Consider the following 16,717-nt stretch of genomic DNA (forward strand, 5'->3'; position numbering starts at 1 on the left):
ATAAAGTAAATATTTGTTTATAGTAATTTGAACCTGTTCTAGTTCAAGGTTGAGGTAATTTGGGATGTGATATGTACGTATGAGATTTCCCAATAAATATGGATATGCCTTCGCCGTGAGAGCTAATGACTTGTCAGAAGGGACCACAGAAGAGCAGTAGATAGACCAAGCAAGTAGTGGCTATTTGCAGGGAGTTTGGTAGTATTGCTAGAAGTGCTGCCTTTGCCAAAAGCCAGCAGTATGTGGAAAAGGCATTTTAATTGTAGGATGAGAGAGAGAGAGCTGGGATCAGGGGAGTTATGATAATGGAGGGCTGGAAGAGGTTAAGAAAATAAGATTTCAGACGTATTTAAAGAAATGGATGTGGACTTGGTTGCTGTACAGTAGATGAAAATATATTCTTGAAGAACTTCAGCCAGCCTGGTTTGGAGGTGAACCTGCTTTCGTATCAGACTATAACTCTGCATCCAGATTAAGGTTTACCACAGTATCCAGAAAGGCATAAAGAATGTTCATCAATACAGATTCCAGTTTTTCATCCCAGCATTCTCTGAAACAAGCATGCTGCTTTTCCATAGTTTCAAACCACTTTAAAATCATTAGATGTAATGAAGCTTGTTCATGTCTGGTTCTGCTTGATGTACTGCAGGGCATAGTCCCATGGTGTACTGTTTAAGTGTAAAACACATGTTATTTTTACTGTAAGGTGACAGCTTCTTTATTACCCAATTTAAAGAATATGTTAACAGTTCTGACACTGAAAGAAAGCCAATTGTGGTTTTAACCTTTCAATTTTAATATGTTTCAGGCTAAGTTGCCCATTTCTTTAAAGTGACTTTTGATTCCCATTTTCTTATTTTGTGTAAATCACTGTATTTTTGTTTCATATGCTTGCTTCCACATATATATTTGATGGTTCTTTGCTATTCCTTTTATTTTGTCATGCCTTTTTACATACATAATTGTCATTGAGAGTGAGAAATTCTTCATTGCTTGAGGATTATATTCATAGGATCATAGGAAGTTACTAGGCTATTGACCCTGAGGCCCTTACAAACATACCCAAGAATTTAGCCCATGTTCCAACAAGTCAGCACCCTATGCCACTGTCCATCAGGGTCACAGGTGTATTTTCTTTTCCCCATCCAATTATCCAGGTTGTGCTTAAAAAGGTTTAACTGAGGTACTTTGCTTTATGTGGAGAGAAGGGGTATTCCACAAAAGGGGGCGTCTCTGGTATCCCACCAACGAATCCTATTGATGTCACCGACCAGGCTGAGGTTGCTCATACAGGTTACTCGAATGGAGCTTGACTTGTGGACATGCAGCAATCCCATCAGGGCGGGATCTGAGATTGCTTTGTATGCCAGACAGAGGTCACTTCTGAGGAGTCCATAGGAGACTGAGTAGAGGGACAGGAAGGACTTTTAGCCTATCGTGTAGGGAAGATGTTTGAGGTCCTGGATTTTCCAGGTGAGGACCCTCTGTGGTCTTTCCAGCTGTTGCGTGTGCTTTGTGAGGTACATGCTGAAAGGGGCATTTTACTCGATACTTAGTCTTATAAGGGAAGAATACAGGGATGTTTTGACCACCTTGTCCCTGGATGAGATACCCTTACTAATGAGGTGAGCCATGTAGAAAACTTTCTGCACAACGGAGGCAATATGGTGGTCAAAAGTCAGATTGCTATCAAACTGGGTGCCCAAGTACCTCACGACCGATTGCGTGCTTAGTACCTTATTATTGAAGCGATCATTTGTGGGGACGTCCTTCTCCCCAAAAGGGATGATGATGCATTTTTTGGCATTCAGTTTGAGGCCGTGTTTCTGGCACCAGTCATTTCTTTGGGTGAGACCCTCTTGGAGGATGTCCACATCACTAGGGGAATTGATGACAGCACCCAGCTTGCAAGTCATGTGCAAACTTGGTCAGCCATAGTCCACTAGGTTTGGCCTGCACCTCTGAGATGTATATCCCAAACAGCAGAGGCCCCTTGACCGATCCCTGGGGTACACCTCTTGTTATGGGTCTAATACTTGAGGTGGCTTCCCTTATTTTGAGTAGGTGGGTTCTGTCAGTCAGCCAGTTTGCTACCCATGTAGCAACATGGATTCATGCCTAGTTGAGAGAGTTTATCTATTATACCTGAGTGGGGAACAGTATGGAAGGCTTTGGCCAGGTTAAGGTAGGTGGTGTGCACTGTCTTCCCCTTGTCTTTGGCCTTGGTGACTGTCTCAAAGAAGTCAACGAAATTTAACAGGCATGACTTCCCCTTGACAAAACCAAACTGTGGGATCAAGTGTCTGGAGGTTGCCAGTATCCTTGTTAATGAGGTCCATGATCTGTTCCATGGCCTTGCAGATCAGGCTAGTTAGGCTGATGGGTTTGCAATTTCCTGGATTGGTAGACCTCCACCTTTGTGCAAAGGGATGACAGTAGCTGTCCTCCACTCAGCTGGGACGAAGCTGGTACGCAGGCTTTGGTTGTATAGGGTGCCTAATGGTGCTGCAAGTTCCTGCCTGACTTCATGTAGGGTACAGCCTGGGATGTTCTCAGGTCCCATGGAAGCTGTATTTTTTGCCTTTGAGAGGGCAGTGATGACTTGCTCCCTAGAGATAAGGGGAGGGGGGCAGGTACTGGGGTTGTCCTGTTTTACTGATGGAGGATCAGAGGAGTAAAGTCTTCACTGAACCTGTCCGCCAGCAGGTTGGCTATATCTACAGCATTTGTGTATGTGGTATCCTTAACCACCAGTTCTGAGCAGATATGGGTGCTTCTCTTGAGATTGCGGACATATGTGAAGAAGGCCTTATGATCGTCTTTGGTAGATGTGGCCAGTTTGGACTTGAGTTTTCATTGGAGGATTTCACTAGTGCTCTTATTTGCTTGTTCAGGCTAAGGAGAGATTGCTTCCAGTAAGGCACCTGCTCCTTCTTGGTCCTGGAAAGCATTTTTTTTCATATAACAAAAGGGAAAAAATGCCGTGGAAGGGGAGTTGGCTGTTGAGCTGTTTATACCTTCCCTCAGGAGGTTGTAATCAGCTTTGGAGAAGTTTTTTTATTTGACCGTAGCTGGGGGGGGGGTCGGGGGAGATGGTAACTTTGCAAGTGACTGCTTTGTGGTCTGATCTTACCAGGGATGATGACACTGTAGGGATGTTGCAGTGGTTACTCATGTTAGTTAATACCGTAGCTGGGGGGGTCGGGGGAGATGGTAACTTTGCAAGTGACTGCTTTGTGGTCTTATCTTACCAGGGATGATGACACTGTAGGGTTGCTGCAGTGGTTACTCATGTTGGTTAATACCAAGTCCAAGATATTTTCACCTATTGTGGGAGTGTCAACCAACTGGTCCAAGGCCTTTGCAATGATAAAATCTAGGAATCTTTGGGCATTTGTGGTATTCTTCGTGTTTCACTGTTGCAGTCATCACATTTGGGTTATCCCTGCCAGGGTAGCCCTCAGTTGGCCCGAATACCAGAGGCTTATTATTTCTGCGTCGGCTGCTGTCGCTTCAGGACTGACGTCAGGTCATCAGTAGTATAAGGTAAGGCAGCCAATGCCATTACATCAGTCTTTCTTGCTATGGAGCGTGAAGCAGAAGCAGTTCGCACAAGTGCCGGTTGAACACTACCTGAGTTTCGTCTACTGAATTGAAGTTGAAGTCTTCTGAAGCTAAGTACCCCATTGGGGATCCTTTTTTTCTTGCACTAACAGATGTCAGAAAAAATTAATAATTGTCTCGCCTGTGGAAAGCAAATTCCACACTGAGACTTCCATTCTTACTGCGTCACTTGCTTAGGCCCAGACCGCAACGTCCCCTGTTGTCGCTTCTGTGCCTTGTTCAATGCCAGAAATATCTGTAGTCAGGCCCTTATTTAGCCATATATTTTCACTTACAGTCCTCAAATTAGGATTTGGCTTTGGTAAGCCATCTGACAGCAGATCGTCCGAAAAAAAACGTAAAGATAGAGAAAGACCGCACAGGTCCAAACCTACCGACGATGCTTCCGTTAAGTTAGTCATCAGTTCTCCGGTCCTCAGTGAGGCGCTTTCGCAGCCCCTGATACCTACTTGTGTGGATTCGCAGGCCACTACTGAGACCCTTTCGGTATGCCGCAAAACTCTTCTTTGACTAAGGATCCTGTGGTTGTCTCTACCTTGGATGGGTCCGGAGCCACTGAGCAGGCACCGGCTTCCAAGGAAGTCCTTTGCACTACCGATTGTCGACACAAACCGACGTCGTCTTTGTGACTACCGTTCTTTCAAAAACGACCGAGTTTCTTAGGCCCGGGGTAAGAACCGCACTCAAGAAACTGACGACCCACTGTCAGGCACCTGTTTCCTTGCCTCAGTCTCAGATGTTTAAAATGGCAGAAGACCTTATCATGCTGATCAGTGGAAGCCAAGCTATCTCCTCCAAAAGGAAAAGAGATGTGTCCACTGTAGTTCTGTCTGAACAAGAGTTAGATGACTCTGATGCTTCTGAATATGAAGACATGCAACCCCCTCTCTACTTATGAGGATTCTAATGCAGAGGATTCCATCCCTTCAGCCTCTCCCCCAGAGGATTTTTCCTTTGGGGAAACCCTGCATACCTTAAGGGAGCATTTCCAGTGGGAAAGTCAAGACTACCCTCAGTCTAAAAAGAGACTCCGGGAATTTGTAGATCTTCCACAGCACAGACCCTTGGCCATCCCCCCAGTCCTGGATGTTGTGGAGGATGTTTTCCTGGAATCCAGCTCGACTCCTGACACCCTCCCTCTTGCACCCAGAAAACCAGACAGGTACTGTAGAGTCCCTGACTCACACAAATTTCTTTTTAAAAATCCTGCTGCTGACCCTGAGGTAATTTCTCAAGGGCCTAAAGGGATTAAACAACCTCTGCTAAGAATCACACCCCCTCAGATAGGGATTCCCGAGCACTAGACAGCGGGAGTAAAAAAGTATACACCTCAGCTACTCTTGCTATCAGGGCAATAACTTGTCAGTTCCATATGCTAAAATGTCAGCAACATACCCTGGAACTCCTCAAACAAAAATGTTTTCCTTTCCTGCTTGGGCAGAATCTAAAGAATTACAGAGTTAATGCATTCTGCAACTCAAGTAACTAAGCACACCTTCCACTGTAGTTTTGATGTCCTAGACGCTTCTTGCAGGGCAGCAGTCACTGGATCTGTCAGAAGGCATGCATGGCTTAAGGAACAGCCCCTGCCAGACCATGTCAAATCTAATTTGTTGGATGCCCTCCTGCACAAAGATAACTTATTTGGCACTAAGGCAGAAGAGATCTTAAAAAAGATGGAAGCAAAAGCAAAATGCATGCAAACGGTGAAGAATTTCTTACAGGTCCAGCCACCCATGTTCAGCAGGCATTGTCCCACCAAACACTGGTCTATTCCTGCTCCCTCCAAGCCAGTCCAGCATAGGCCCCGGGGAACCAGACCCCCCCAAACAGCAGCCACAGAGAATGCAGAGATCTAACCAGTGGACTACCTCCACTTCAAAACCAGGGAGTTCTAAGCCAACCCCATATGGTAAGAACTCACAATGACTCACCTCCCCCATCCCCTCCCTTTGCCCACCTTCACTTACCCTTAGGAGGAAAACTCTCTTTTCACGCAAGCACCTGGGCCACCATTACCAATGACCACTGGGTTCTGAACATAGTGTCTCAGGGATACAAATTTTTCTTCCACACCCTTCCAACCCAAAAGGGTTCCCAGATCTACCCCCAAACTAGTGGGCAGAGGCTCAAAAGCAAATCCTTTCCCTGCTTTCTGTGAGGGCATTAGAACACATTCCTGCAGAACAGATAAGCCAAGGTTTCTACTCCAGACTTTTTCTGCTGCCCAGAAAAGAGGGCACCTGGCACCCCATCCTCAATCTATCCATTCTAAATACCTTCCTGGTGATCTCAAAATTCAAAATGCTTACCCTCCAGTAGCTGCTACCCATGCTTTCCAAGGACACTTGGCTAGCCACCTTGGATCTAAAAGAGGCCTACCTCCACATTCCTATCAGGGAATCATGCAGGGAATATCTCTGTTTCAGGGGAGGATCTCAACACTTTCAGTTCTCTGCGCTTCCCTTTGGCTTATCTACTGCTCCCAGAGTTTTCACAAAATGTCTGGCTCCAGCCATTGCCTTTTGCAGACAAAGGAATATCTAGATTTACCCATACTTGGATGACTGCCTTATTCAGGCAGACAGCCAGGAAAAGCTGCTCAAGCACCTGGCCTTTGTAAAGACCCTACTGACCTCCCTAGGGTACACAATCAATGAAAAGAAATCCAAACTGGTGCCCACCCAAAGGATTGTCTACCTGGGAGCAAGCCTGGCCACAGCATCCCAGATGGCATTCCTTATACCAGAAAAACAAATTTTCCTGACAGCTTGCTTCTCTCAACTGGCCACCAAACCCCAGATGTCTGCAAGGAAGATCCTGCAAGCTCTGGGGTTCATGGCATCTTGCATACTACTCATTCCATACGCCAGACTGCATATGAGGAAACTTCAGTGGTACCTAAAAAGCTGTTGGTGTCAACACTCAAGACGTGGAAACTCTTATACCTATAATTCCTTGCCTCAGAAAAGATTTTCTTTGGTGGGCAACAGCATGCTCCCACAACAAGGGACTGCCTTTCTCAACACCCCCCGCCACCCAGACCCTCACCACAGACTCATCAGACTATGCTTGGGGTGCACACCTGGAGGGCAGGTGCATACAGGGCCAATGGAGCCCACAGCAAATCCCCCTGCACATCAACCAAAAAGAGATGATGGCTGTCCAGCATGCCTTGATAGCTTTCAAACCACTTCTTGCCCCAGGGGCTCTCCTGATTAAAACAGACAACACCACTGTGATGTGGTATATCAACAAGCAGGGAGGGACTCACTCCTACCCTCTATGCAGGCTGGCCATGACCCTTTGGCACACAGCCTTTGCCATGCAACTGCACCTGTTAGCACAATTCCTACCAGGCTCTCTCAACTCAAATTAAGCAGAAGTCTTCTGGACCCACACGAGTGGCAGCTCAACAGAAGAACCTTCACCCTAATAACTCAGAAATGGGGTACCCCGAAGGTTGACCTCTCTGCCTCCCACACCAACCATCAGCTCAGCAAATTCTGCACCAGGGAGCATCACTGCATGACTTGGAAAGTGGATGCCCTGTCCTTCCCCTGCGTCCAACCTATCAGTCTATGCCTTTCCTCCATTACCTCTCATCCCCAGGGTTCTGCTCAAAATAAAGGAGGAAAAAACAAGGACAATTCTTATACTCCAGACTGGCCTCACCAGCACTGGTACCCCTTGCTGCGCAAGCCTGTCACCACTCCCACCATGGCATCTTCCTCAGATTCCAAACCTCCTGATCCAGAGGGAAGGGGAATTAATGCATCCCCAACTGCAGAGACTCAGTTTGGCAGCTTGGCTTATTCCCTAACCCCAGATCAATATGCCAACCTCAGTAAACAGGTTCTAGATGTTATCCATGAGGCCAGACACACTAGCACTAGAAAGTCTTATGCTGACAAATGGAAAAAGGTTCTGCACCTGGATCCAGGCTAAAGGAGCCAAAATGGCACAACCCTCCCTCCCTCTCATCCTGGATTACTTAGCTGACCTACTACACAGTGGCCTCTCTTTCTCTGCTAAAAAAAATCATGCCTCTGCTATTTCTGCTCATTTTCCCACTGAGCAGCCCCTTTTCTCACACCCTTTGATCAAACAGTTCCTAAGAGGGGCTAGCAACTTCAGACCACCCAGAAGGGCACCCACCCCAGCTTGGGACCTTAATTATGTTTTGGAAAAGCTCACCCTGCCTCCTTTCGAACAAGCTCTTCTGCAGAGCTAAATTTCTCTCCTGGAAGACAGCATTCCTTCTGGCCATCACTTCAGCCAGAAGAGTCTCCGAGCTGCAAGCGCTCATGGCTGTGGAACCCTTCATCATCTTCCATGCTGACAGGGTATCCCTCAGAAGTAATCCATCCTTCATGCCCAGGGTGGTGTCCAGCGTTGCTCTCACAGTCCATTCATTTGCCCACCTTTTTTCCTAATCCTCAGAACAAGGGAGGAAAGGATTCTGCACTCTTTAGATTTGCATAGACAGTTCAGATTCTATCTAGGCAGGACTAAATCCTTCAGAAAGTCTGATCAATTGCTGGTTAGCTTTGCTACGGGGCAGAAGGCAAAGCCATCTCCTAACAAACCATTTCCATATGGATAGCACACTGCATCCACTTCTGCTACAAACAACATGGAAAGCCTCCCCCCAAGGGGGTCAGGACTCACTCCACCACAGCAGCCTTCACCTCTGCAGCTTTCCTCAGAAGAGTCCCCACCAGGGACATCCTGGAGGCTGCGAACTGGACATATATTCATACTTTTACCAAACATTACCACATGCCTCTCTTCTCCAAATCCAGGGCAGGGTTTGCCTCTGCAGTCTTGCAGGGCATCCTAGCCAAGCCCCTAATTTCTTTGACTGCCTCCACCCTTTTCCTCAGTTTTGGGAATCAACCCAAATGTGATGACTGCAACAGTGAAACACAAAGAACATAGTACAGTTGTGTACACTTACCATAAATGTTGCTGGTCGAGTGTATTCACTGTTGCAGTCCTGGTTTCCCTCCCTCCATCCCACTTTCTTCTCTTTCCTTTCTAAAAGACATATTGGTATTCACTTTCTACTGGTGGGGTTCTTCCACCAGAACCTGGCTTCTACTTGGGGGCTCTTGACAGGTTAGGGCAAGAAAAACTGATGTAATGACACCGGCTGCCTTACTTTATACTACTGGCGACCTGAAGCGACAGCAGCCAACGCAGAAATACAAAGCCTCTGGTAATTCAGGGAGGCCGAGGGCTACCCTGGCAGGGATAACCCAAATGTGATGACTGCAACAGTGAATACACTCGAACATCTACATTTATGGTAAGTGTACACAACTGTACTTTTTGGCATGAGTATTTCTTCCAATCTGTGGTTAGATAGTCACCCAGGATCAGGGTAAAGGGTTGAATCTTGATAGATTCAAAGAGGTCCAGATAGGTGGAGTGGGCATCTGGAATCTGAACTGGAGACCTGTAGCTAGCTACGATTCAAATAGGGGACTTGTCAGTTGTTAACTGCACCTGGAGTGTTTCCTGTGCATCATACTGTTTGACCAGCCTAGAGGTGTGTATGTATTTTATATATATTGCAACTCCACCTCCTTTTGTGTTGCTGCCCATGGTTTGGGGTCTGAATGAATAATAGGATGAGTTACCTAGTATGGCTGGGGTACTCTCTTCAGCTTTGAACCAGGTTTCAGTGACTGCAGAAATGTTATCTTCCTCCGGGGTTAAGAATGCTTGCAATGAGTGCAGTTTCATGTTTAGACTTCTAGCATTTAGCAGTATGACCTTTAATTTATGTTTTGATGAAATTTTCATGTTGGTAGTTTTGACGTCCTGGCATTGCCTAAAAAAGGCACTGTGGAGGAGGCAAGAGCCTTTGCCAGGAGCCCAAAGCCAAGGCAGACCGATCCAAGCCATCTCTGGCAAAGCATCATGGTTTGTCAATTATGTCATCCCAGGCTGTCGGGTACTGGATCCTCTTGGAATGACACCAGAATCTAAGCCAGTCAGTCATTTTCTGTTTGCATTGAGGCATCATTCTGGGTGATGGTAGAATGCTGCTGAAGGCTGGGAACATACCTGCCTGGGGCACATACTCAACGAGCTCAATCATGTCTGTCTTCATATAGTCCAGGGAGATGCATCTCAAGTCATTCACTCCAACATGGACTATGACAGAGTCATAACAGTACCTGTTGAGAGACTTGAGTGCATTGGTGATGTGGTGGATTCTGCCACCTGACAGACAACTAACTGTGGCTTTCTCCTTATCCAGCCTGGTGAGGGGCACATCTATGTGTCTCTCAGTGGAGTCTCCTGTGACTAATATGTTGGGTTTATGTTTAGGCTTTAGTGGCTGTGCGACACAGGTGTGTGGGCTGTGTGTGGTGTGGATGGCCGTGGACTTTGCGTGTATTTATGCCTCGGAGGTCTCTCTTGTTTGGGTATGCTTTTGTTGAGGACCTCCGCATATGTGGGGGTGTGTTGTTTAGGTATGGGTGGTGTTTGAGGTGTGGTGGCCATGTTGCCAGCCTTCTCAGTGCCACATGTACTGGTTTGTGGGGGAGAGAGCAGTGACACTAGGTGCTTGATGTAATTGCATCTCTCACAAATTGTGTTCCTAGGTGGTAGTAGTAGAAGGTTGTCCGTGTACACGAGGCAGTTGCTACACTGTCTCAGGATGCCCATATCAAGCATAATGGCAGGAGAAAATGTAGGAAATTGTCCATCCATATTTGTCAGAAACTGAAAGAGCTAAGAGGATAAAGGAAGGAAAGTCTAAGAAAAGTACTACTAGATGATAACACAAGTGCTACTAAAGGAAAATTTGTAGCTGGAATATGTCAAAAAGGGTTAAAAACCGTGCAGCTGAAGCTCTGGATGCAGCAGACCCAGTATTAAGAACACAGTTAAAAAAACTCACATGAAGCATAGATTAATCATTTATAGTCAAAAGAATAGAACTCGCAGTATGAAAAAATACAGTTACACAGCAACACAATGCAGTAAAATGCAGATAAACAGTAATGAATTGTAGTAGACAGCAATGAAATATAGTTAGTCAGTAGATTGCTTGAAAAAACTGTAGCTCACAGTCACAACAGTAACAGACAGCATAAATAAAGCAGCAACTCAGTAGAATACTGTCATCAATTTAATGAGGCTACCAACAAGCAGTAATAAATATGTCAAACTAAATGCAGTTGAACTCCTAAGCACAAGCAGCAAAATGAAGTAGGAAAAGGTACTTTTTTTTTGTTAAGTCTTTTAAATTTCTGGTACTGTTTTCTCAGTCAGTGCTGTCAGAGTTCTGCTTGTAATAACTCTGCATGGGTACTGCAGAGATGTTTTACATGTAACATCTCGTATTTTAGTTGGAGTTGTGTTTTAATGGATAATTAATACCATTGCAAACTGATAAGATACTTTCAGTAATTTCCAGCAAACTGTGTGTGGAGCTTCAGTATAGGACTTGTCTATCATAAGTACAGGTTATTCTTTCCAAAACATGTCAGATGAGGTGCACTGTCTTATTTGATATGAGAACCCTGTTTGTTTGCATATTTCTAGTCTGAACTGGAACTTCCGGTCAGCTTGTATTGTGCAAGTTATGGGGTACAAGTCTATTTGCCCAGCTCATTGTTCACATATTTTGACAAAATACTGCCTCAGTAAAAATTATTTAAGGAAGCTGTTCTTGCTTTGTTTAATGATGTAATCTTTATCTTACAGGGCATTGGAGAATATGTGAATATTAGGACAGGAATGCCTTGCCACCTTCATCCAACCAGTTCTTTGTTTGGAATGGGCTATACTCCTGACTACATTGTCTACCATGAACTTGTCATGACTAGCAAGGTAAGTCTTAGACAATTCTGATCTTTCTCAAAGTTTTCTGAATTTTTTAACAGGGTAACTATTTTGCTCTACAGTGACTACAATAATTCACAAAAAAGGCACTTCTTTATTATAGACGTATTCTACTAAGAGAGTGTTATCCAGTGGTGTGAATATTCTGTGTTTTGAGTGAAGGTTATGCACAGGTTTTGTCTCGTCTGTATTTTGTCTCTGTATTTCATTACAAAAAATAAAAGACATTGCAGACTTCCAGCAGGCAATTTTGCAAAATGGCATCTTGTACTGTGGGTTCAGTACTGAAGGATTATGAAGAGTGGAGAAGCCGCAAGGGAGGGATCTGCTAAGACTTTTCAAAGGAGAACTCACCATAAAGAAAACACCCATTGCAGACTCAACCGGACTTTCAGGCAGAAGCAGAAAACTCTTTTTTTTTGCACAGTGGAAAGCTTCCCTGCACTTCACCTCCTTACTTGTAAATACTAACTCCATGGTCACCCAATATTCTTGTCAGGAGAAATCGCCTAGTAAGTGTGAAGTATAGTCTTCCAGAACCACACTCTCCTGAAATGCAAAAATCATGCTTTTAGTTGCACTTCAGGAAGTTAGTTTCATTCAATATTCTTTTGGTCACTTAGATTTTGAGCAACTGTAAATATTCCAGCCACAAGTTGTGAACAGATTCCACAGTCCTGCAGTATAGGAAACTTCAAGAATCACCCAAACACAGACTCCCATGTATTCCCATTATCCATTTCTACTTTATCTTTTTTGAGTAGGGTAGTACTTATTGCCTTCAGCGGGCTACATTAATTGCCTGAATATTGGTGGAATAGGCTACGAGTGGAGTGTTTCATGGATGGCTTTTTGTCAGGCTGTGAAATACTTTTTCATCATTTGTGTACCATCAGTTCACTTTTTGATGCAGTGATTGCTGTGTTAGGATAGGATTTGTTAGTTTTATATTTTTAAGAGTATTTTAGCTAAATTCAGGTCCATGTTCACCTATTTTAATGTTGATCTGCTGCAGTTAACTGGTTTATAGTATTTTTATTTTATATTTTTCATTCTAATATGAATAAATTTAATTTCTAGGTGTTGATATAGTTGAACAGTTTTTTTAGGGGTAGAGTTATATGCTATGCATCAAGTTGCCTATTTTTATATTGAAATGAATCAGGAGTGCAGCCTGTATTTTCTTTTTTAACTTTTCTTTTACCTTTTCTTTAAATGTAAGTGTAGAGTTGGGTTCGTGGATTGTTTTAGGTGGCCAGAATGTTTCTGAGTTCTTGTTCATCTGTGGTTTGCATGTGGCTAAAACATTCTAATCTATTTCTTAATCCCACTAAAACAAATCTAATGTCGTTCACTCCAAAACACTACCCTAATCAGAAATAGTTTTTAGTGTAATTATAGCCAGTGTAACACTAAAATTGAACCAATAACCCAAACCAAGTTTCTGTGTGTAATAATTGATGACAGTGTCAGATTTAATTAACATATACTTCATCCCGTTTAAAAAAAATATCAGAGACTAGGATTTGTCTTTAGGGCCAAAGAGTACTCCAGTGGTGCAGTAAGGAAAATATTAGCCTTAACCTACCTACTTCCATCCCTCTTACATATGTTTTCCGTAGCCTCAGAAACTTAAACACTACGCACAAAGGCGAGTTAGTATTTTGTTACAACAAGATAGATTCATTTGCTGCCAGCATTTCGTATGGGGTACCCAATCAACATGCAACTTAACTGGCTTGTGTTACCTAACTGCTTTTCCTACTTGTGAAGACTGGTAGAGATGGGTGAAGGCTGCCAGCCTAGCCAAATATAATTTGATACTTAATTCTGGCATTTGTAAATGTAAATGTAAAATACAAGCTTATGTCTTAAATGTAAAGAAGTGCTGTTTCAACAATGTAGCAATATTGCCATCTGCTGTAAGGAAAACTAAGCCAAGCATTTAAAATGTTCTTTGAAATTTAAATTATGTTTTGTATGTTCTTTGATCTCCAGAGCAAAGAGCCATTTGTTCTGGGCTATCACATTCTTTCTATTGTTTTAACTTAAGGAATAATTACTAGAGTGTACATATGAAAATGTCTTTTATTGTTGTAGTTTCCTGAGCAGGTGTTAAGATTGTTAAATAATGTAGCCTGTTGGCCTGGGAACTCCAGACTAAGTGTAAGGACATGAAGCACTGGTTGGACAGAGAGGGTCTTGGAGGTTAGCTTGCCAGCTAGGCTGAGATCTGGACCCTATAGCTGTGCCAGTGGGGAGTCTTATTGGGGACCTGGAGAGCAAGGGAGCAACCAGCCCCAGACTGACTGTGATGTCTGTGTGCACTTAATGGAAATTGTACTTTACTGTGTGTATTTGTTATCCTTTTCTCCTATATGAGACACCCTCTCTGGTGTTAGTGGTAAGGATTGAGGCTCCTTGATTGCTGGGCCAGGGCGCGGGCATCACATATTAATTGGTGGCAGTGGTTGGGATATCCTCACATATTAATTGGTGGCAGTGTGGAGGGATCCACTTTACATATTAATTGGTTTGCAGTGAGTTGGATATCCACATCACGTATTAATTAGTTGGCAAATACTAATTGGCTTGTAGTGGTGCGGGTAGAGTGAATCCTGTAGCTTATGTACAGTGATCTCTGAAGGTGTTTTGTACTCTAAATCAGCCACACAGTGAATACTCTGAGTTGAGATCACAATTGTTTTATTTCTTTTGTTAGCTTAGTTGTCAGGGTGAGCAGGCAGCATGACAGCAGAGTAGTATGGAAAGCTGACAAGGAGCCAGCTGGTGGAGATGGGACAGGCTAGGGGACTGGTGCATGGAAACCTGACTAAGGAAGACCTGATTGCAGCCTTGGTTACAGCTGCATCAGAAAACAAAATCAAGGAAGACAATCAGACTGGCAGTGGAGATATCCTCGGAGAATGGACAGCTCAACCTTTCTGCGAAGGACAGTCAGACTGGCAGTGGAGGTACAATATCCTCGGAGAATGGACAGCTCAACCTTTCTGCAGTGGACTTAAAAATCCAGCTGGAGCTAAAGAGACTTGAGTTGGAGGCCAGGCGTTGGGAGATAGAAGCCGAAGAAAAGGAGCATCAGAGGGAAATGCTGACTCTTCACCAGAGTCATGGAGGTAATGGGGAAGGGAGTAACTGGACCCCAGAAGCACAACAGGTCAGTAAATTTCTTCCGCAATTTAAAGAGCGGGATAATTTTGATAGTAATATAGTGTTGACCAAAGGCTCTGGGTATGGTTCCTGACCCCCTTACTCCATGGGAAAGCTGTAACTGTTTGTTTTATCAAAAATGCCCAACTCTGTTTTGATTATACTGCTGTAAAAAATGTCTTTTAGAATGTTTTAAGCTAACACCTGAAATGTATAGGGAAAAGTTTTGTGAGCATAGACGCAAGGCAGATGAAAGTGTGTGTGAATATGTTGCTGAACTGAGCACTTATTTTCATAGCTGGGTGAGTGGATGGTCAGGTCACCACTTTTGAAGGGCTGGCAGACCTTTTGGTGACAGAACAAGCCCTAAGCACTTTGTCTGAGGACGAGGATCTGGTTAGCTGATGGACAATATGCTACTTCAGATGAATTGGGGAAGAAGGGGAGACCTATACCTGGACAGCAGGGCAGCCCTGCACAGGAAGGGGACCCCCAGTACTGCTCATGGGTCTAAAGGAACCCATGGTGGGCAGCACAGACTGCCACAACAGAATCTGCCAGTAGCAGGGGAAGCCACTAGTCCAGGTACACATCCAGGAGCTAGGGTTAAATGTTTTGAATGCAACCAGTGGTGGCATACAGGTGTCCACGGAGGCAACGTGGGGAACCAAAGGTGAGGGAGCCAGTAAATGGGAAAGACAAAATGCCAATAGTAGGTTGTCTTGAGACAACAGGGGTACTAAACTACTATCTTGCAGATGTCCTGAGAGGGAAGGATTTGGATGAGGCAGTATCATGTACTTATGCAGTTACACGCAGTGAGGCTAGGAGACAAGCATGTGGGTCTCGTAGCCTGGGGGAGACCCAGACAGACTGCATACTTGCAGCCAGGACTGGTGAGGTGGTTATTTCAGGGAGTGAGCTACGTGGTAGCAGTGAGAAAATGTGAGCCAGAGCTGCTTGTGGGTATTGATGTTCCCTTGGACAGGGTAATTACAAAGGTAGAGGTGAATAGTAGTACCCACGTTGACAGTGAGGCACCACTGTCAGAGGATACCAGACTTCCTGGGGAAGGGGAGCTGGGAAGGGTTACAAGGAGAGACTTGAGACAGGCTCAGCTCTCAGACCCTACATTGCAAGGCCTGAGGCAGGTAGCTAGGGAGGCACCTTATTCTCAAGGAAAGGGGGAATCTGTATACTGGGACAAAGGGTTACTGTACAGAGAGTGGACCCCTGAGGGAGAGCTAGAAGGTGAGAGAGTATAGCATTTGGTAGTGCCTAGAGCCTACTGTCTGGGACTTCTAGCCATAGCCCATGATATTCCCTTTGCAGGTCATATGGGCATAAAACATACAAAGAGGCGTATTATGCAGAACTTCTATTGGCCTGGAATTTCCAGATATGTAACAGGTACTGCAGGACCTGTGAGCAGTGCCAAAAGGTAGGCAAGGCAGGAGATGAGGTGAGAGCTCCTTTGATGCCTTTGCCTGTGATTGAGGAGCCATTTCAGAGGGTAGCTATGGATATTGTGGGTTCTCTGGGTACCCCAAGTTCGGGTCTATATTAGATCAACGAACGCTTAAAAAAGCGAACGCTGATTGATCGAACTCATGCAAGTGAATGTTTAAAATATCGAAGCAACAGAAACCCCAATTTTTTCCTAGGGAAAGAATTCAGTTGTCCGTTTCTGTTGCTTCGGTATTTTCAGTGCTGTGGTGGAAAGTTATGAGTCGGGTTTAGGTAAGTGTGCGATTGTGTGGATGTGAGTGTTAGGGCAGGTTAGGTGATTTAGGGTTAGGGTGCAGGTTAGGTATGTGTGCGATTGTGTGGATGTGAGAGTTAGGGTGGGTTAGGGTTAGGGAGTGGGTGAGGTGAGTGTACGATAGTGAAAGACCTTAGGGTTAGGGTTTGGGTTAAGGTATGTGGATAGTTAGTGGTGTGTGTATAATGTAGTGTAGGGTTAGGTGTCAGATTTTAGGTGTATGTGTGTGGATTGCTATTTTGTTGGTGTGCTTGTGTTGTGTGGATGTGTTTTGGATCAGCGATTTTTTTCCCT

General features: G+C 44.5%; 1 protein-coding gene across 1 annotated transcript in view; it reads left to right on the top strand.

Moving 5' to 3' along the window:
* DHX38 (DEAH-box helicase 38) overlaps window positions 1-16,717 on the top strand; it is a gene marked incomplete in the record, with an annotated part of 1,902,786 nt that overhangs the window by 1,815,049 nt on the left and 71,020 nt on the right. Inside the window, 1 exon segment of the mRNA XM_044081902.1 lies at window positions 11,353-11,478. Within this exon segment, the coding sequence (XP_043937837.1) occupies window positions 11,353-11,478 (126 nt within the window).

The sequence above is a fragment of the Protopterus annectens genome, chromosome 8.part1 (assembly GCF_019279795.1).
Source record: "Protopterus annectens isolate FY-2018-M chromosome 8.part1, PAN1.0, whole genome shotgun sequence".
NCBI classification, from domain to species: Eukaryota; Metazoa; Chordata; order Ceratodontiformes; family Protopteridae; genus Protopterus; species Protopterus annectens.